The following is a 22,372-nucleotide window of genomic DNA, read 5'->3' as shown; positions in this document are numbered from 1 at the left end:
TACCGAAATGGGGGTGGTGTGCTGAACTCTGGGGATGTGCCACATTAGAGCAATGGTGATAATTCATGCCCTAGGGAGTGAGTTGGTGGCCCGAGGTGTACCCATACACCCAGATTTATTTATCTTTGGAGTGACCTGGTATAGGGAACAAGTATTGGAGAATCCCCTCCGATTTTTTCTTTAGGCGTGCACTGCCTCGAGAGCACGTTGTAGGGATGATTGTCCCGCTGGCCAATGAAGGAGTCTAGGTGCTGAAAACAAAGGTTGACCTAATAGCGGTAGTCGCCGAGGGAACACAGTGGCACACGGACCGGTCAGGTCAAGGCACAAAACTGTGCTGCACTGTGTTGTGCATAGGCCCAATGCAGCCAATAAAGGAAGTGATGGATGTTGAGCTATTTGAAGACAGATGATTAAGGGAAGATAGTATTGGTATGTGCCCTGTGTGAAATAATGGTTCACTATCTGCAGGTCCTGTGTCCCAGGCTTGTGGCAGAACGCATCCTCATTTACTAAGAAGACTTGGCGCAGGTCCCAGATGTCTTATGGACAACTAACCCCCATGATGCAGTGTCGCTCCCATGCAGATCACCCTCAAACGAGGTGCAGTACTGCCCCAAGCGAAACAGTACCCATTGTCAAAGGAAGGAATAAATGACACTATCAATGCACTCTTATGCCAAGGTATTATCGTGCCATTTACCAGATTAAAAAATCAAAAGGATCTAACTGGAGAATGATTCAGGATTTGCACCCATTGAATGACATAGTACAGGCAGAGTTTCCGGTCATCCTGAACCCCGCCAGAATCCTATGTAACATACCCACAACAGCCACCCATTTTACTGTCATCGATTTCAAGAATGCTATATTTTCAGTGCCCTTACACCTAGATTCACAGTACCTTACAGTGTTCACGCATGGCGGCAGGAGGTTCCAACATACAAGGTTGCCTCAGGGGTACTGCGAGTCCCCTAGTGCATTTATTAGGGCACTACATGCTGACCTAGGGAACATACATGTACCAAGTACCATAATTCTGTACATAGATGACCTCTTAGTGTGCAGTACGAGCGAACACCAGTGTAGACATGATTCTATCACCCATTTACAATTACTGGCAGACAAAGAATACAAAGTGGACAGAGCAAAATTGCAGTACTGTCAACAAGAAGTTCTGTACCTAGGTCAGCTCATCTCTGTTCATGGAGGGAAGAAAACAACACCTGTGGGGCTGCTTTACGCAGCACACCTCAGCCAGTCACAGTGAAAGACATGCAGAAATTATTGGGGCTATGTAATTGTAATTACTGTAGGGCCTGGATCTTTGACTATACCACCCCTTAAGGAGGCTCAAAAGACAAACAAATATAACATGGACCGAAGACATGCTTGCTAGCTTTAATGAGCTAAAGGAGGTGATCGCCACAGTCCCAGTGTTTGCCAGACCAGACTACACCCAGGATTTCTACCTTTTTTTCCCACTCAGATGGCCAAATGACGACAACTGTATCAAGACAGAAAATCACAATGGGCCATAAGCCCTTGGCATATTATAGCAGCATGTTGAACTCAGTTATGCAGGGCAGTTTCCATGTGAACAAGCACTCGCCGCTGCTGAATTTTCCATAGAGAAGTCAGCGACAATTGTTATGGGCTGTTCAGTGGCACTGTACATTGAGCATGCGGTTTTTGCCATTCTAGAAAGATCTCAGTCCACGTAAACCACACAGCGAACGACAGCATACAAGCTAATATTATCCAGCCCAAATATTCACTTATTACGATGCAAGACCGTTAACCCAGCTACCTCTTTGACTGAACCAGTTGTTGACATAGACAAGATACATGACTGGGCAACTTATGAGGGGCCAGACGATGACAGCCCAAAGGCATGTGACGAAGTGTTTTTTGTTGATGGGTCAGTAACAGTTGACCCAGAGACAGGAAGGAGGCGTACAGGTTCAGCTGTCATGTGCCTCGTAGATGAGGAATATGAAACACTGGTACAGAGACTGCCCATGCATTATTCAGCCCAAGCAGCCAAATGAATCGCCTTAATAGTAGCTCTGGAGGCATCTCAGTGGTGTAGACTAGTGATTTACTTCGATGAGGCGTATGTTACTATGACAGTGCATTCTGGGTTGGCCCGTTGGAAAAGGAGAAGGCTCAGGGGGGTGGATGGGTCCCCAGTGCAACATGCCAGCCTACTAAACAGACCTATATGCAGCCTACCTCGACACACGCTAGTAGGGGTGGTGAAGTGCACCACCGTTACTAACAACACTGACCACATTTTTGTTGGGAAAACCGCAGCCAAACATGCAGCATACCTTCCCATTCCTGAGGTAGCAGAATATCCGGAGGTTGTAAAATATAAAAATACAATTGCCACCACCATACACATCATTACCAACCAATGAAATAAAGAGTTACAGGGAGGGACCCCACAAGAGGAGAAATTATTGTGGCAGAAGAGAGGGTGTGTACAGTCACCTGCTGATTTAATTTGGAGGAAAGTGCGACTGGGAAAGTAGTGATCCCTTAGGAGTTGATGGTTGCTGCCTTCGAGCAACTCCATTACTCTTCTCATGTGTCTGAACAACATATTGCTGAAGACCTACAGGAGGACTAGTTTGCCCCCAATCTGAAGGAGCTCTTGAATGGGTTTGTCTGTAACTGCACGATATGATATTTATAACACGCCTATACACAAGTGTTTCAAGGCGCGACGAGGCAAGGGAGGGTACCAGAGGGAAGACAGACAACGATCCTACTAGGCCAGGTGGCATTGAGATTGCGCAAGTGCAGGGGAGGTGGGGAAGGATGAAGTGCGAGGAGAAGGCAGGTGGGGAAGTGCAGTACATAGGATAAACAGTAAATAAATAGAAGCAATAAATAGGAACAATAAATAAGAAGTGCCGCCAGCTGGTGCCAGCTGCAAGGGTAAGTGCAGCCAACAGGTGCAAGTGCTGGTAGGGGCCTGTAGGGATACAGAAAGCCACAAGGTGCAAGGATTGCCAGGGGGGGCAGTGCAGGTGTGCAACTGGTGGGGAGGGGGACCTAGGCCAGAGAACAGAGGGTAGCCAGACCAGTGCAGTTTCAGCCAGGAGTTCAGCAAGGGAGTGGAGGCGAGAAAGCAGAAGCAAAGAGGAAGGTCTTGAGGTGCTTTCGGAACCGGAGATGGTTCTCCTCAATTTTCAAAGACACGGAAGGCTGTTCGAGAGGGAGGCCTCAGCCGAGGAGAGAGCTCTACCACCAACTTGTTGCTTGGAGTAGCGACTGACCCTGAGGGAGGTGGATGAGCGAAGAGCTCTAGAAGGAAGATATTTAGGAAGAGAGAGTTGAAGGTATTGAGGACCCAGGCCCCAGAAGGCCTTGCGGACAATGCAGAGGGTCCACTCAGCCAGTGCAGAGATTTCCCAGTGGCTGCGAGATAATCCTCGCGGCCACTGGGAGCCAGTGCAGAGATTTCAGTCCTGGAGAGATAAGATCCCTGGGCTTGAGGCCAAGGACCAGTCTCGCAGTCCTGTTCTGGATGAGTTGCGGAGATTAGAGGCAGGCAGATTTAGAAAGAGGCTGTTGCAGTAGTCCAGCCTAGAGAGAACCAGAGCTCTGGAGACAGTGAGCATCTGGGGGAAGGAGAGGAAAGGAAGAATACCTCTGAGGAGGTGCAGCTGGTAGTGTGACTTCTTAGAGACGTCAGATGTCGAGGAGAGTGTGGAGTGGAAGATGACCAAGGTTTTTAGCCTCACAGGTGGGAGCAGGGAGAGGGCCAAGAGAGCCCGGCCAGAGAGACCCGAAAGGAGGGAGCTGGTGTGCCGATGAGGAGAATCTCAGTCTTACTGGCATTGAGGCAAAGATCAGAGTATGCCAAAGCTATAGTACTGGGTAAACACTCCAGACACTGAGGGGGCACACTGCCCCGCCCTAGCGGGCCATTCCGTGAGCTCCACATCGACTAAACCAGCATGGGAGAATGGTGCAACACAAAGATACCTCATTGTGGTGGTGTGCCCCTTCTCTTGTTGGGTCGAGGCTGGTCTGTGTACACATCCAGGCGCCAAATCGGCTGCCAAATATTTGGTAAGAGGTATTCCCTTGTTCGGGTGTGTGCAATACATTAAGGTCCAACAATGGCACACACTTCTTTAATGACCTATTTAGAGAGACAACAACCCTATTGGGCATTCAACACATGATGTGTTCGATTTATCAGCCTCAGGCCAACGGCATAGGTGAACCGATCAATGGCCTCCTAAAGGCTAAATATCAAAACTTTGCATAACCCTTAAGAAAAGCTGGGTCCATTGGTTGCCCTTGGCCATGTTCAGCATGCAGACACAACCCTGTGGGGATTGCAATATCTCGCCCCAAGAAATAGTGACAGGTCGGTGTATATACATATGTCATCATCTCCCATTAGGAGTGCCTCAGATGATGCTGACAGGGTTGCGTCCATTTTGGGGGATGAAATTAAACCGTACTTATCTGTGATGAAGTGCTCAATCAAAATTCTCTCTCAACAGATACCCCCTCGACATGCAGAAGATGACACAAGCACTGCACCAATCTCTGCGAGCTCACCATCTATTCAACTGTCCCCCAGAGATTTAATTTGCATCAGAAATGTTGTTTGCCGGTAGAGTGAACCAAGATATAACGGGCTATTTACAGTCGTTTATGCCACTCCATTTGCAGTTAAGTTAAAGGAGCTACGCTAATGGGTGCACCTCTCGGACGTCCGTCGGGCTCCCCATACTGCCTCTGCTGCGACGTTCTGCCAACACCTACTGCATAATAATGTAGGTTTCCTTTTTTTGAGCACACTATTGGATTAAAGCTGAAGATTTCTTATTGACCAACAAAAGGTGGCCCACGAGAGCCTGTGTACATATAATATGCCTTTCTCCTCCTCCCTTACCACACCCCGTATCTACCTCTTGAAGAACAGCTATTTTCAATGCATCCAAGTACCTACAGGTGTTTGTGAACAGTCATAATATGCTTTAAAATACATTATGTGAAAGATGTCTAGCCTGCACTGCCCAACATGTACAGCACTATTACTCGAAAAAGAACAGTACTATTCCTATTACGAATGGATGATGTATATAATTGGATGCATATTTTCATGTTTTCTTTGCGGATTGACATTGTACATGGCCAGTACTAGTTTTATATGGGTTGAGCATATAAAAGAGGGGGAGGGAGGACTATAGAAGAACAAGTTACTTTCTTACCTGGTAACGTTCTTTCGATGGGATGGTCCGACGACATATTCCATATCTATGACATGTAATCACCACAGCTGTGCTGCTTCGGAAACTTTTTTTGGCGTCTGCGTCCTGCGTCGATGACGTCGATGCGCTGTCGTCGAGGACCTCCTCCGACGTCATCCGATGTGATAAGTAGGATGCACGACGCCCGTAGCCTCAGTTGTTGTTTTTTCCCCCAGAACGTGTGACATTAGTCAACTGCCAGTCAGATACAAAGCCTTGCGGAACGTAAGCTGCAATCGCAAAAGAAATTCTGCAGCGGGGAAGGCAGGGAGGGAGCGATATGGAATATGTCGTCGGCCCATCCCATCAAAAGAATGTTACCAGGTAAGAAGGTAACTTTTTCTTCGAAGGGATTGGGTCCTCCGACGTATTCCATATCTATAAAGAATTTAGAATCAAAATTTAGAATAGTCAATCAAATAGCAGAGCAAAGGACCGCCTTGCCAAAGGCCAGATCCTGTCCTCGGATGGAATCGAGGGAATAGTGACGTACAAATGTATGTACTGAAGCCCAGGTGGCTGCATCACAGATGTTGCGAATAGGAACACCCCTTTGCAGGGCAGTAGATGCAGCCATACCCCTGGTAGAATGGGCCCGCAAGCCAGCCGGTGGGTCCTTACCCGCCAAGCGGTAACACTTCGAGATGGCTAAAATAATCCAGCGAGACAAAGTCTGTTTCGTCACAGCTTGTCCCAAATGCTTTCCAGCGTAACCAATAAAGAGTTGATCGTCCACTCTGACCCGGGACATGCGTGAAACATAAAAGATTAAAGCTCTCCTAGGATCAAGCCTATGGAGCCTCTCCTCTTCCTTACCAGGATGCGGAGGAGGATAGAATGATGGAAGAACAACCTGGGCCAAATGAAATTCCGACACTACCTTCGGAAGAAAAGAAGGACAAACTCTAAGGACAACCCTGTCCTTGTGAAATACAGTGAAGGGTGGCTTAACAGAAAGTGCCTGTAACTCACTCACTCTGCGAGCGGAAGTAACCGCAACTAAAAACAGTTTTCAGAGTGAACAGCCTCAAAGGGCAAGAATGTAAAGGCTCAAACAGAGCACCCATAAGAAACTTAAGAACAAGGTTTAAATCCCAACCGGGCACCAGGAAAAGTGACGGAGGGAACACATTAGTGAGCCCTTTCAGAAACTGTGAAATTAAAGGGATTTTAAAGTAGGAACACTCTTCAGACGAGCGCTTAAAGATGGACAGCGCCGCCAGGTAACCTTTAATGGTACCCACTTGCAAGCCCCTGTGGGCCAAAGAAAGTAAAAAGGACAGAACCATGGGGATGTCACATGCAAAAGGATCCACATTCTGAACTCTGCACCAGTCGCAGAACTTACGGCAACGGTACAGAGACTTTGTTGCTGGCCTTCGGGCCGAGAGCAACACCTCCATCACGTCTTCAGGGAGGTCCCAATCCTTACACCTCAACCTTTCAGAAGCCAAGCGTGAAGGTTGAGGGATCTGACCTCTGGATGGAGAACCTGACCCCCCTCCCGTGAGAGCAGATCGTCTCGGTAGGGAAGGCGACGTGGAGGGCAGATGGACAAGTCGAGAAGGTACGGGTACCACGTCCTCCGAGCCCACGCCGGAGCAATGAGGATCATCCGGGTACCGAACTTCCGTAACTTCCGCAGCACTTGCGGGATGACGGGGACTGGAGGAAACGCGTAAAGCAGCGGGAATGACCACTCCACCACGAACGCGTCTCCTAAGGCTCCTTTTGGAGGTAATTCCCGTGATCAGAACCTCTCGCACTTCCGGTTGACACTGGAGGCGAAGAGATCCGCTTGAGGGGTTCCCCCAAAGGGCGAAGATCTCCAGGAGAATCTCCTGAGCCAACTCCCACTCATGAGAGATCGTGCTCTGCCTGCTCAGAGCGTCCGCCGTCACGTTTTCGTCTCCGGCCAGATGAACTGCCGAGATCGAAACTTCCTGCTGGATGGCCCAGAACTCGAGCTGCATCGCCTCCCTGCACAGAGGAAGTGACCCTGCCCCCCCCCTTTTTGTTGAGGTAGTGCATGGCCACTGTGTTGTCCGTCAGGATCAGGACACTCTTTCCTCGCACAGTCGGCAGAAAAGCCTTCAGGGCTAGCCTGATGGCCCTCAGCTCCAACAGATTGATATGAAGTCTGGACTCCGACAGAGACTAACGACCGCTGACTGTCAGCCCGTTGGCATGAGCTCCCCATCCCGTGAGGGATGCATCCGTCACGATCGTCACCTCCGGCCAGGGAAGCCAAAATGGAGCCCCCTTCATCAAGTTGCCTTCGACGGCCCACCACAGAAGGTCCCGGGCGACCGAGGGCGGCACCTGAACCGGGTCCGACATCCTGCCGGAGGACTGCGACCATTGCATCTTGAGTGCCCACTGCAAAGATCTCATCCGCAGGCGAGCCTCTGGCACCAGAAGAATGCAGGATGCCATGAGGCCGAGCAACCTCAAGAACTTGAACGCTGGGAGCGTCTGGGCATGCTGAAACTTGTTCACCATCTGCTGAATGTGAAGAGCCCTCACCTGGGGAGGAAAACACTGCCCCAGGGAAGTGTCTAGCACTGCTCCAATGTACTGGAGCCGCTGTGTTGGCGTCAAATGGGACTTCTTTAAATTGAGGGAGAAGCCAAGCCTGTGAAGGGAGTGGCAGGTGACGGACAGATGATCCAGGACTTGCTCGGGAGAGCTCCCCCTGCTCAACCAATCGTCCAGGTAGGGGTAGACGTGAATCCCCCATTGCCTGAGATGCACTGCCACCCCCACCATGAGCTTGGTGAAAACCCTCGGGGCGGAGGTCAATCCGAACGGCAGGACCCGAAACTGAAAGTGCGAGTCGCCAACCGCGAACCTCAGGTACTTCTTGTGCTTGGGATGGATCGGCACATGGAAGTAAGCATCCTTGAGGTCGAGAGACACCAACCAGTCCTGAAGCTGAAGGGCCTGGAGGACTTGAGAGAGAGTAACCATCTTTAACTTGTCCTTCCTGAGGAGTTTGTTCAAACCGCGCAAGTCCATGATGGGTCTCAATCCCCAGTCTTTCTTCGAAATCAAAAAATAAGGGGAATACCATCCCTTGTTCCTCTCCGCTGCAGGCACCAGTTCTATGGCGCCATTCTCCAGCAGGGCTTGAATTTCCTGCGCAAGGAGCGGATCCAGACTCTGCAAAGAGAGGTTCCCCGGTGGATTGTCGCGAGGCCTGTGCCGAAAGGGAAGACAGTAGCCGTGGTTTATGATCTCCAGAACCCACACATCTGAAGTAATGGCACGCCACTCTACAAGATGCTGTGCCAGCCTTCCCCCAACCGGCGAACCATGGGACATGGCCTCATGACTGAGTGGTAGCGGCTGCGGTGTTACCTGAGGGCAAAGCGGCAACTGCCCGAGCGGCCTAGGCACCACGGGTACCCTGTCGTCCACCTCTGGTACCACTGCGTTGGCCTCTTTGACTGCCAGCTCCTCTCGCTTTACTGAAGGACGAGTAATAGCGAAAGGAACCACCCCTCCATTGCTGTCCCCTAGGACGAAAAGGCAGAGGTTGGCGAACTGCAGCGCCCAACGACTTTGCTGCAGCTTTTGAGGTCTGCAACCTCTCAAGGCTCTCGTCAGCCTTGCTGCCAAAAAGGTGTTCACCGTCAAAGGGCATATTGAGGAGCCGGGACTGCACATCAGGAGCAAACCCCGACTTCCGCAACCACGCAAACCTGCGTATCACGGTGCTCGCCGCCATGGACCTGCTGACGCATTCAGCCATGTCCATACCCGACTGAACGGACTCACATGGCATCCTTACCATCCTGGACCATAGCAAGGAAACCATCCTGTTCGCCCCCTTCGGGAATATGTTCAGCCGCTAACGCAACAGTTTCACAGAGTGTGTGTGAAACGAGACAAGGCACAAATGGAGTTGTCCGCCTGTAGCGCCATACCACCAGAAGAAAACACTTTCTTCGCCCATCCATCAAAACGTTTGTCGTCCCTATCAGGAGGGATGGTAGGGTAGGACGCCTGCTTTGCCGGGGCCGTGGCCGCCTGCACCACCAAACTCTCCGGAGTGGGGTTCCTGGTCAAGTAGCAGGGGTCGCTACTGGCTGGACGGTATCTTCGCGACAAGGACCTGCCCACCGCCGGGAGACTCTCCGGAGCAGTCCAAGCCGCTGCCACCCTTCTCTGTAAAGCCATATGGAACGGCAGTATCGGGTCAGTTGGTTGACCAACATCAAGGATGTCCGTGAGATCATCCTGCACAAACTCCCCTGGGGGAGCAGACCATCCCAAGTACTCGGAAACCCTAGCCATAAGGCGCTGGTACGAGGAATCGGCAGGAGAGCCAGGCTCAGGCCTACAAAACAAAAAATGGCATCATGCAGTGACTGCCTCAAATCGTCAAACTGACTATGGCCCGAGACAATTTCATCTGGAACCTGACTAGGAACCAGGCCATCAGAATCCTCATCCGCCTCCGAAATATATTCCAGGTGGCGAAAAGAAGGCACCCGAGAGTGCTTGCACTTAACCAGAGCATTCCTAGGGGGTTCCCCTGTGCCACGGGGTACCTCTGACACCCTGGCCTCGAAAGGCGTCGAGTGAATCGGCGTCGAGAGAACAGGCATTGGCACCGAGAGGATCGGCGTCGAGTAAATCGGCGTCGACGTCAGATGCAGCGCTGCCAGCATCAACGGCATCGACACAGTCCTCGAAGCCGGAGCTCCTAGCGTGTCCTTCGACGACTTCCTCGGAGCCGGAGCCTCGAGAAAGCCTGTCGACGCCCTCGACGCCTCAGATGTCGATATCTTCTTCGAAGACATCACAGGTGCACACGGTCTCGAACAAGTCGAGGACCGGGACCTGGAACGGGTACGTCGAGAACGAGTCCCCTTGTCTGAACAGGACCTCTCCCGTGACTCGTGCCGACCACTCTTGCGAGCTGTGTCTCTCGACCTCTCACGACCGACCCCACTCGGGGGCACGGACGGCTTAGTACCCTGCGACTCGAGAATCGCCAGCATTTTCGTCCCGAAGGAAGCCCATTCCTCCGGCGTCGCACGGCTGGTGGGGTAAGCGACGTGCCGGGCAGAGTCCTCCGAAGAGGACCTGGAAGACGATCTGTGTCGGTGCTTCCGAGAATGCCTCGAAGAGGCCGAGGAGTGGCGAGACCGACTCCTAGAAGGAGACCCGACGACGCGGAGAGTCTCCTCTCGAATCATCCGTCGAAAGCCCCGCAGACTTCGACTTCCGGGGCTTGGACACCCGACCTACCGACAACTTCTTCTTACGTTCACGTAAGGCTTTGGACGTGAGCGACTGGCAGTCGATACAGTCATCCGTGTCGTGGGCCTCCCCGAGGCACCAGAGGCAGGCGTCGTGCGATTCCGTCAACGACATCTTGGACCCACAATCCCCGCACTTCTTGAAGCCCGGACGCGGGGTCGAAGACGAAGTAGAAGACATCTTCACACGAAGGATTTTCACACAAAAACGAACAGGTTCGAAGAACCGAGAAGAACAGAACTCCAAAGAGTCGAGGCGATAACCGAGATTCACGAAGCAACACGTTCGCGGAAAAAAAGGAACTGAGGCTACGGGCGTCGTGCGTCCTACTTATCACATCGGAGGAGGTCGGAGGAGGAGGTCGGAGGAGGAGGAGGTCGGAGGAGGAGGAGGTCCTCGACGACGGCGCTTCGACGCAGGACGCAGAAAAAAAGTTTCTGAAGCAGCACAGCTGTGGTGATTACATGTCAGATATGGAATACGTCGGAGGACCCAATCCCCTCGAAACAAGTGTATAGATGTTGAAGAGGAGCAAACCCTTAGAAATGCATTCTGAATTTGTGTCCACAACACCACTATCGACGAATAACACCACAAAGTTGCATAAACTAAGAAGGGAAGTATATACCATTAAACAATATGATCAATACAGCGATCTTGGTTTAGATGTAATGGGGAACATACACCTTCCGGAATTTAACAAGTGGGACGGACATGCGCTAAGTGGGGAAAGAGGGCAAATGGAAGTTGCTATGTCTGCTCCTTGATCCCTCATGCATCAGGGGCACCCAATATGCTAGTACCTCGAGAAATGTCATTAGGCGCTCAGTGTTTAGTCCATCTAGTGCTATGTCGCATGCAGAGTTTGTTCCAGGCGCAGGGAGTACGACTGGTGTTGATGGACAGAGATGGCGAAAAGTGTGTCAAGAACAGCAAAGACCCTCACAAAGTATGACGCGCCTGCTCACAAGAATAGATGGCATATTGTTCATATCCAACTGATGGCAAGTGGCAGTAGTTAGCTGCTCAGCTGGGGCCTGGTTGGTTTTGGCAAAGAAGTGAGTTAACAAGGGCCAAGACAGTTGGACGGCACACGTTTCTAAGCTAACCTGGATAGAAGCAAAAGAAGCACCAGTGAAGGTGCAAATGCAGGGACAATGCCAGGTGTGCTTTCAAGGAATGTAAACTGTTCCTATAGGAAACCACATCAAATGTAATATGACTCTGCACATCCCAGACCTTAAAAAGGGCACGACAGCAATCGTGCACATGTACTGGGTGCGGCTAGCAGGCGCATCTGCTCCTGCCACCATCATGGAGTGGCACGTGGTCCTTTGTCACCCTGTGTTCAGCTATCCCAAAATCCAGCACAACACAACCGCAACAACTCCCACCCCACGCCCTGCAAGGGAGAAGGAAGAAGCGCTCACTCAGACGACAGAAGAAGCAAAACAAACTACCTATCTGAAGACTCTTCCAGATTACTGAAGGAAATCCCTGAGAAATATCGGCTGTACAACAAAGTTGAAGTGTTCTTCGCATCAATCCTGTTGCCAGGAGTACTGGCTGCAGCAAATGCAAAGTGGCCACAGATAGCGAGGTGCGAAGTGATCCAGTTGGCCAATGATACAGAACAAGGACTGAATGAAATTAAGCGCGAGATGAGGGGGATCAGGTTGATGACACTTCAGAATTGGTACATCCTGGATCTCCTCACAGCCATGGATTACCATGTTGTAACTACATATGACGCAGTGTCCCTGAGACACATCATAGGGGCCCTGCACAAGCTGAAGACAAATATGCAAACTGTGGGTGGAATTGATGCATACAACTGTTAACAACCTGTTCGCATGGGCTCCATCCTGGATGGGAGCACCAGAGAGTATATTGGTCCTCACTGTAGTACTCTTGTTGGTGATGCTCTGCATCTGCCACATGATCCTTCGGTAATGCGCAAAGACTTCCAAATAGCACAATGTTGATGGTTACAATTGGGGTAAGTAGCACACCTTGTGGTACAAAAGATGGGCAGGTTCAAACAGATGACCCCACCAAAGAAGGGTTTTTGAGGAATGAGAGACTCATAGACCCCCCCTCCCCCCAACCCTGTGAACCGTGACCGCATCCCGAGACCTATTCTGAACATTGGGAGGACCTATCCAGGGATGGAGGATGTATTTACCCATTGTGTACTCCTGAACAATATGTCCAGACTGGGGAACGTTTGCAAGACATATGTAGAGTATGGGTATCAAAGGAAGGGACTTGGAGGTTTGAGGAAGCACAGTTAGTTCATGTAGGATTAACTAAAGGGGGGACTGTTGGGCTGCATGCCCAGCTCCCTCTCCCTACCAAGCGGTCCAGACTAAAAGCTGTAAGGTGGTCATTTCGGTAATTAAGAACATTAGGTAGTAGGGGGAGGAGGGAGGCATAGGCAAGGGATAATATAATAGATGTAGGGGTCCTAGACGGTAGACACCTCTAGTGAGAAATATGCTGAACTGCAGCCATTTTGGGGAGCAAGGCACAGTATGGTAGGGACTTATTGCTAGAAGAAAAGTAGTTAAAGATGTCCAGCAACAGCTCACACTACCATCCCCGCTCCCCTCTCAATCCTTCATTGTCCACACTGTAGGCTCTTGTGAATTGAAAGGAATGTGAACAGCAAAGCCTGGGCGAGGATACGCCTGCCCCTGAATGATGATCCCATGGGAGGCAGAGGTCTGGAGCTGCCAAAACATGCATCTCATATTTAGAGCACCCATGCCCCCAATCATCTTATTGAACTACCAGATGCCCACTTATCCAGACTCCTAAATCCTTAATCCTTAATTTACTGATTGATTAGTGTGTCCGCAGTGGACAGCCCAGGGAGGGAGCACATACCAAGGGGGGAGGAGCATAATCAGAATGCTTTGTAAATTGTACTGCGTGTGCGAGCGAGTAACAAATTCAGGCCAATCATGTGGAGGCACGGTTGTGGCGCCTGGGTGTCTGGGATCGAACAAAGCATCTCACATTTTTGAGAGCTGCCTTAACCTCGAGAGTATCCACTGAGGTCATGTCTAACTACCAGGTGCACATCACATGGACGAAATGTGGAGCGAAGAGTTGTTTCCATCTAATGAACCAATTATGTTGTTAGGGTGTAAAAGTAACCAGGCCAAGGACCACATGGACGACGATAACAGAAGACCAAGCAGCCAATCATCTGGAGGTCGATGGGGGACCAACATCATGCATATAGTATGCACCAATAAGAATGTTGAAATAATACTTCATATTGTTTGTCATGAATGACGTTGCTGCCCTTTAAAAATGTTCTATTTTGCCTTAAAGTAACCAGTGTGCGCTCCATGGCAGCCGGGATTGAATGCCCCTACTGACACGTTGGGACGACTATCTGGGAAATAAAACTGTTATCCTTGCAAGAGGTATACCGGGCATTTTTCCCTATAGGGTTGTCAATTTCCTGTCTGGTTGTTGGTGACTTGCCTACACTGGACACATTCCTTACAGCAGTTTGAGTCACGTAACATTGGGCATTTGTAAAAGGGCAACAATCGAAGGAGACGAATTGCTGAGAAGGGCAAGATCGTCGTTCAGAATCAATTTCTATGTGTATTTGGTTGCTTTCCCCTATGAAGTCTGCAATTCCATTGCAAGGATTTGGTGAGTGGAGCAGCCCTCGCAAGGTACCGTGTAGGGAAAGGTCTTGAACTTTATCTTCAAGGACTGTCTTGACTAACTTCTAGCAGTAGCACACTTTGGAATTCTCTTTGATTAGTGGGTTCAATGGTTCTCCTAATTCACCCAAACAACGCATGCCTTAATTAGTATCAGGTTTTTCTACAGAGTTGGTCTCAGTTTAAGACAGGACCACCTCTCAATTAGAGGAATACCCTATTCTATGTCTAGTCTTAAACATTACAAAGCTGTAGTTCCTCCTAAACAGGATCTAGGCGAGAGGCGCTTCCCAATTTCGTCACCTGTGCCTACAAACTCCCCTTGCATTCAACTATCATTTAAATAAATCCTCTCAGTAATAATCCAAATACTAATTCATTACAAGAATACAAATATAATTTCAAATATAAAATGTATACATTTTGGAACTCAGATCGTGCTAGTGTTGCTCACCTCTGACATGAGCCTCTGTTGGCGTTATGCCAATTTTCCTAAAGTATTCGTCAGTCTCTGGATCTACAACCAAAAGCTTGGTTTCATCCTCTCGAGACTTAATGTTCGAAACAACCTCAGAATGTTTCATGCCTTCCACGTTCAGTCCATTCACCTAGAAAGAGAAAATTGCGGTCAAGCTGTGCAGAACTTATCACAGAATTACAGCCAGTCCTACATAAAAGCATTCTACCATCCATTTTTACAATCTAAAACAAGTTGTTTTAAAATAAAAATAGGAAACGGGCACATAGGAGTATGCCCTTTGCTTCTATCCATGCAGTTCCTCGAATATAATCAGACCAGTAGTACCAGCAGAGTAGTGTCATACAAGAGAGCAATATTTAAATTACTGCCCGATTTACAGAGGAACTTTGAGGTAAAAATAAATGCATCTTTTAATGTGCATGAATTTCTAGGGCGGTTTACAAAAATACATTTTAGATTTAAAATATATTTTTATTTACCTAAAACATTGTTCCAATTGGAATTACTTTGTTACTCACTACAAATCCTTTCACACCCAACTTCAAAAAATAGGTAGTAAAATACTCACATTTCAAAAAAATTGTGCGGTCATGACTTCACCATCAGCACAGAGAGCTCACTGTTTTATGCAGCTAAGTAATACAGTGTTAAGAGGTGCAACTCAGTGCAACTACACATAGCTACTTCTAGTTGAGTAAGTCAATAAGAACATTGAAACCTTGAAGCTCTTTTTACCAATGGTGTTTTTGTCAGGCTTTCAACTCTGAACAAAACATGAATGCGAGTAGTTCAACAACAGCCAGTGAAAAATACCACACAACAGCTCTCCAATCCTTCCATACCATAACCACAGATAAGAAAGCAGATTATCAACAGGGGTGCTACAATTCTCAAAAGGGAAGCAATCACCCCTCTATCGCATCAGATTATCTAAAAATGATAAAATCCACAGATGCACGCTGCAATGCCAAAACTGTCCAGTACACTGGTTTACTTGGCATTCAGTTGGGGGTGTTAAACTACCTTCCCTATCTTTGAGGGTCGAAGCACTGCTCTCAGAAGCTTAAGGGAAACTGCTGGTCAATACCTCTATGTTAAGTATATTCATCAAAACTTCGCAGTGAAATAGGATGGTCACATGGAGCATTTAGTCTCCTCCCACATTTTAAAGGTTTCTAAGGAATATGAGACCCCCTTCATGGCCAGTGGGTCACTAACACAAAGTCACACCCAATGGCAGGGGAGCAGACTAATTGAGCTCCCACTTATGGGCTAGCACTTAATGTCTGAATCTGCTAAATATTTACCTTTTTGCCTAGATCTGGCTTTGACTTCGACAAAAACAGGTTCATGATGGCACTACTGAAAAAGTAAATTTTCGGCCTATTAGTCAGTGGCAGTTTCCAGCATGGAGTCAGAGCATACAATGTTTGGGACAGATCCACATAAGGTCTCTCTTGCGCCCTTGGCAGCAGTTCTACATCTTATAACCAGAGTGATCTCGGAGGTGAGGAAATAGGACCATAATAGTAGCTCCCGACGTGAAAGGGCTGTATACTTGAGTTATAAAATAGTGTCTGAACAGAGCCAAACCCTGGACAGATCAAGAGCATCAAGGCGGTATTACTAATTTGCCGCTTGACACCAAGAGATTTCATCATCATTTCTTTTATGGTTCATAATACCGAAATAAAGTACAGAACAAACTATGCCTGATAAACCCCTTTTCAAACACAAACATCACAAAAAAATGTTGTTGGCGGTCCCATGAAAGCTGGCCCTTTCATCCGTGGGAGAGCATAACATTTCTTCAGCGTTCGTATCAGTGTATAAAAAACACCACTGCGCAGAATCCACGGTCAGGGCAGCCATGCCGTCCTGACCGAGGATTCCACGCAGTGGCATTTTTTATACACTGATACGAGCGCTGAAGAAAATATATATATACTTACCTGTAACTGTTCTCCAGCATGGGTCTGGCATGGATTCACATGCTCATGAATATTCCCCGTCGTCAGGCTGGGAATCCTCGGTAAAGAAAAAACCAGTATCAGTTTCGTTTCTCATCTGTCTTTCGTAGTAGTAACCAATCACTGAACTCCGTCATACTGACCACAGCCAATGACTGCCCTCTACCTAAGCCCCGCCTCTGGCAGCCATCTTCAGATTTGGAAGCACGTGAAGTGGCAGTATGACCAAGTGAAGAGCCGCAGAGGGGTAGGCGGGAGGGTTCGCATGTGAATCCATGCCAGACCCATGCTGGAGAACAACAGTTACAGTAACTTGTTCCTTCTCCAGCATGGGGTCTGGCATGGATTCACATGCTCATGAATAAAGAATACATAGCAGTACACACATGCACAACCACGGGAGGTGGCAAAGGCTCAACATTAAGCATTACATCAAACTCAACATTAAGCAATCTTACCTCCTCACCAGGCTCACACCTCAGGCGAACAGGTTGCGCAGCACTGCTTGGCCGACCCTGTACTCCTCCCTGGAATCCCGATCGACGACCTCCACGTAGCAGCCCTGCATATGTCCAGCAGGGGCACACCAGATAGGAACGCCGTAGTAGCTGCGATCGCTCTGGTGGAATGGGCTCTCGGACGGCCAGGCAGCGGTCGGTTTGCCAACCGATGACAGTACATGATACAGCCGGAGAGCCATCTGGAAATGGAAGCCTTCGAGAGAGCCTTCCCCTGATTGACAGGTCCAAAGTTCACAAAGAGTTGTGACGTCTTCCGAAAACACTTTGTGCGGTCCACGTAGAACTTCAGCGCTCTAGCCACATCCAGCGAGTGCAAAGTCCTCTCAGCCGGCGACGAAGGCGATGGGAAAAACAGGCAACACCAAGGGTTCGTTGAGGTGGAAGTCCGACGGCACCTTGGGCATGAAGGAGGGGTGCATCCTGAACACCACCCTCGTGTCGTGAAAAGTCAAGTACGGGGCCTTGCAGGAAAGGGCCTGGATCTCTCCCACCCGTCGTGCGGAGGTGATGGCCACAAGAAACGCTGTTTTCCACGACAGGAACTTCAACGGGGCCGAGTGCAGAGGCTCGAACGGAGGTCCCATGAGCTTGGTCAGCACCACGTTGAGCTCCCACGCCGGGGCCGGAGCCTTCACCGGCGGGAACGATCTGAACAGTCCCTTCATGAACTCTTTCACCAGACGATGAGACCACAAAGACGTCCGCCCCGTGGTTCTGGTGTATCGGGAGATCGCAGCAAGATGAATCTTGATGGACGCGTGTGCCAGTCCAGCCTTGGCCAGCGTCAACAGGTACGGCAGTACCTGGGGAGCCGTAATCCTTAGAGGGTTAATCTTCTGTGCGTGGCACCAGACAGAGAACCTCTTCCATTTGTGTCCGTAGCATTTAAGAGTCGAGGACGCCCTGGCCTTTGCAAGAACCTCTCTGCAGTCGACCGGTATGTCGTATCCTCCAAACTCTAGCGCTGCAGGAGCCAGGCCTGCAAGTTCAGCGACTTCGGGTCGTGGTGGAGGATGGCGCCTCCTTCCCTGGAGAGCAGATCCGCGTCCTCTGGCAGCTTGATTGACGGGGACGCCGACAAGTCCAGAAAGTCCGGGAACCATATCTGCCTCGGCCACGCAGGTGCAACGAGGATCATCCTGCACCGTGACCTCTTGAGCTGGTTGATGAGCCGGATCAGCAGTGGCAGTGGAGGGAACGCGTATAGGAACAGGCCCTCCCAGGGAAACGAGAAAGCATCGCCCATGCTCCTCGGCTGGGGAAACCTGCTGGCGAACCTCCGGCACTTGGAGTTCGTCGCCGTCGCGAACAGGTCGATCTGGGGTGTGCCCCACCGTCGGAAGAGGCGATCCACTAGATCCTGCCGTAGTTCCCACTCGTGGCACGAGCGCAGCTCCCTGCTGAGTGAGTCGGCGATGGTGTTTTTTATCCCTGCCAGATGAAACGGCACCAGAAACATCCTTTAGGCGACGGCCCAATGCCACAGGTCCTGCGCCTCCTTGGACAGTGCTGGGGACCTGGTTCCACCCTGTTTCCTGATGTAAAACATGGTGGTGGTGTTGTCGGTGAAGATCCTCACCACCTTGCCCTTGAGGGACGGAAGGAAGGACCGGAGGGCCCAAAACACTGCACGGAGCTCCAGGACGTTGATATGGAGGGACTTCTCCGTCGGGAACCAAAGGCCTCTCGCGTGCAGATTTTCGGTGTGCGCTCCCCACCCTTCCAGGGAGGCATCCGTGGACACTGTCTCCTGGTGGCCTGGGGTCTGGAAGTCCATGCCCGCCGTCAGATGCGCGCGGGTGCCCCACCACCGGATCGCTCGTCGGAAACTCTCGTCGAGTGGGATCCTCTCCTCGAAGCTGCCCGTCGTTTGGATCCAGCGCGCGTCCAGGAACTCCTGCAACGGGCGCATCCGGAGCCTGCACATGGGAATGAGGTAGATGCAAGAAGACATCATTCCGAGGAGGGACTTGATGGACCTCAGCTTGGCCGCGTCGGCAACCAACATCCACTGTACCTTGCCCAGGATGGCCCTGGTCCTTTCCTCTGACGGGGAGGCCAGAAGGGACACTGTGTCGAGCTTCGCTCCCAGAAACAGTCGTCTTGCGCGGGTACCAGGTGGGACTTGGCGTAGTTCACGGAGAATCCCAGGTCCGTGAGAAGTTGGACGGTCCTTGCCGTGTGCCCCACGGCGAGCTCCCTCGTCTTGGCTCGGATGAGCCAGTCGTCCAGTTAGGGGTAGAACGTGGATCCCCTCTCGGCGCAGCTGCGCCGCCACTGGTGCAATGCACTTGGTGAATGCCCTGGGTGCCGACCGTAGACCGAAGGGGAGGGCTCTGAACTGATAGTGACGCCCTTGGACCACGAACCTGAGAAATTTTCGGTGCCCCTTTAGGATGGGAATATGGAAGTAGGCATCCTCCAAATCCAACGACGACAGGAAGTCGCCCTCCTCCAGCTGACCCAGGACGTGCTGGAGGGTGACCATCCGGAACTTCTGTGTCTTGATGAACTTGTTCAGCCGTCGTAGGTCTAGGATGGGGCGCCATCCTCCCGTCTTCTTCTTCACGAGGAAGTATCTTGAGTAAACTCCGGAGCCCCGAAGCCTCTTTGGGACGAGCTCGATGGCGCCCTTCCTGAGCATCGCCTTTACCTCCAGGAGAAGCTGAGGGACGTGAAGCTCTTTACTGGCCACAGGGGGGACGTGCGGGCACCTTCTTTGAAACTCGAGCGCGTGGCCCTGGGCTAGGGTGTCCAGCACCCAACTGTCGGTGGAGATGGACTCCCACACGCTGACGAAGCTCGCCAGCCGGCCTCCCACCGGGGTGCTTCGGTGGGGGCCCGACCCCACGGCCGGTTCAATCCTGCTTAGACGAGGCTTTGCCGCCTTGACCTCCTTGGCGACGACGGCGGGGTCCGCCTGACTCACCTCGTCCCCTGTAAGCTTCCTGAGACGACGAACGGGCCGCTTGACGGTAGGTGGAAAATCCGCCGCCGGAACCTTTGGAGGCGCCCTTGCCTCCGCCGCTCCGAAAGGGCGGCCGCCGTTGCTGGAGAACCCCGAGAGCCCGGGCCGTCTCTGTGTCCGCTTTAATGGCTTGAAGGGAATCGTCCACTGTTTTCCCAAACAGGTTGTTCCCATCGAACGGCATGTCCAGGACTCTGGTCTGTACGTCTTGACGGAAGTCAGTAGCCTTGAGCCATCCACGCCGCCTAAGGCACACGCCGTTGCCCAACTGGCGTAATCCAGTGTGGGCGATGTCCGTCGCAATCGTGATGGCGTGGTCCGACGCCACCTCACCTTCCTGCAAGATCTCCAGGGCATCCGCCCTCTTGTCGTCCTGTAGGAAGTCCAGCAGGGGAGCCAGTTTGTACCACAGCTCCCTGTCGTAGCGGGCTACGATAGCCAAGGCGTTGGCCGTCTTAATCGTCGTCGCTGCAGACGAGATGACCCTGCGCCCCATCGTGTCCAATTTCTTTCCCTCGCCGTCCGGCGGGGAAGTCGACGTGGAGGCCGCACCCCCCCCCCGCTTTCTTCCTGGCCGCCGCGGAGACGACGGAGTCCGGTGTAGGCTGTGCCCGGATGCACAAGGGGGCCGCGTCCGGGACCCAGTACTTCTTCTCGTACCAGTCTCTTCTAGCCGGCGTCGTGGATGGGTTCTTGAGGAGGGCGAGGCCCTCATCCCAAATATCGTCCAGTAGAGGTACCGCGAGGACTGTCTTCCTCTTGGCCTCGCGCCGCTGATAAAGGAAACCTTCTTTCTTCTCCTCAGGGCAGAGCTGGAAGAGCTCGGATGCCCTGGCGATCATGGAGTGAAAAGATCCAATCTCGTCGGGCGGGGAAGCCCGGGTGGGAGGTGAAGACGGCAGATCCTCGTCGTACACCTCGTCGTCCGTACCCGTTGCGGCCGTGTCAGTCCCCGTATCATCCCCTCGAGTCGTGGACGGGGAGGAGGGCTGAACGGGGCGCGACGGCTGAAAAGGAGGTGGAGGGTGAATCCTTCTTTTCTTAGGAGGGGGGCTGCCAGAAGGGCCTGGTTCCGGGTCCCCTGACGGGAGTGGTTCCTCCACTGGTAACAGCAGTCTCGTCCTTATCTCTGAGCATAAGGACTGTATAGCCAACAAAATGGCCGCCGAGTTGTCTTGCGGCGCTGGCAGAGGGGAGTCGACGGGCGGTCAGGGGCCCCGTCGGTACCCTCGACGATGTCGTCGTCTCCTGCGTCGGGATCCCTCCCGACGGGCTGGTCTTCTTCCACGCCAACACCGTGGCTTAAGACCTCGATCAGTTCTTCCTCAGAGGTTGAGGCCGAATCCACGACAACCTCCTGCCCCCCCCCCTTTTTCTTCTCCGTCGGAGGTTTCACGGGGGTCCTGTCGATGGGCATAAAAGAGGACTCCCTCTGCGGTGGCAGGGAGACTCTGGGCCCCGAGGTCGCCACCACTGGTGTAGCCTCCACAGGCTGAGCCAGGGCCGCCGCGACTGTCTCGATAGAGGCCTTGGCCGGATGGATTAAGGCTTTCACCACCTTAGGTGCGCTCACCGCCTTCTCCTTGAAGGGGGAGGGGACACTGCCTCGCTCCCCCTCAGTCTTCGAGCTCGACCGGGCCTCTCCAGGAGCTTCGCCGGGTGCTCGGCCTTCCTCTTACCCGACCCAGAGCGTTGGCTCGTGGTTGATGGTGCCGGGGAGGGTGCGCCCTGCCTGGCGCCCGTAGAGCCCGACCGTTCGGCGCTCCCGGTGCCAGCGGACTCGCGGTGCTTGGCCTTGTATTGGACCCCCGTCGCTGGGGCGTCCTCAAAGGTCTTAGAAGACCGCTCGGATTTCTTCCTCTTCTTCTTGCCGGACGGGCTCTTCCCTTCCAGCCAGTTGGCGAGACGTTGATGGCGGTCCTTCATGGTCCGCTCCGACATGTTGCCGCAAAACGCACAGTCCTTCTCCACGTGCGTCTTGTTCTCCTGTAGGCCGTAAAGACAAAAGGATTGTTCGTCTTCCTTAAAGACATTCTGCAGCTGGCATCCAGGGCAGACCCTGAACAGCTTTCTGGGCGTTGAGCTTCCCTTCTCCTGGGCCATGACCGAGATGGGCCTGAGAAACTTCTGGAGTCCTCCAAAAGCATAGCTCGATGAAATCTTCACCCTTGAGGGGCGTAGACGAATCCG

At 51.7% G+C, this 22,372-nt stretch overlaps 1 protein-coding gene across 2 annotated transcripts in view; it reads right to left on the bottom strand.

Annotated features, from left to right (window-relative positions):
• NHERF2 (NHERF family PDZ scaffold protein 2) overlaps nucleotides 1-22,372 on the bottom strand; it is an 835,001-nt gene that overhangs the window by 167,987 nt on the left and 644,642 nt on the right. For both annotated transcript variants that reach the window (XM_069647323.1, XM_069647324.1), the window contains one exon: nucleotides 14,697-14,850. In XM_069647323.1, coding sequence (XP_069503424.1) covers nucleotides 14,697-14,850 — 154 coding nt within the window. The remainder of the gene's footprint in view (nucleotides 1-14,696; nucleotides 14,851-22,372) is intronic.

The sequence above is a fragment of the Ambystoma mexicanum genome, chromosome 2q (genome assembly GCF_040938575.1).
Source record: "Ambystoma mexicanum isolate Mex_15411 chromosome 2q, UKY_AmexF1_1, whole genome shotgun sequence".
In the NCBI taxonomy this organism is placed as follows: domain Eukaryota; kingdom Metazoa; phylum Chordata; class Amphibia; order Caudata; family Ambystomatidae; genus Ambystoma; species Ambystoma mexicanum.
The sequence above is the reverse complement of the archived record's forward strand: the minus strand, read 5'-3'. Positions and strand labels throughout refer to the sequence as shown.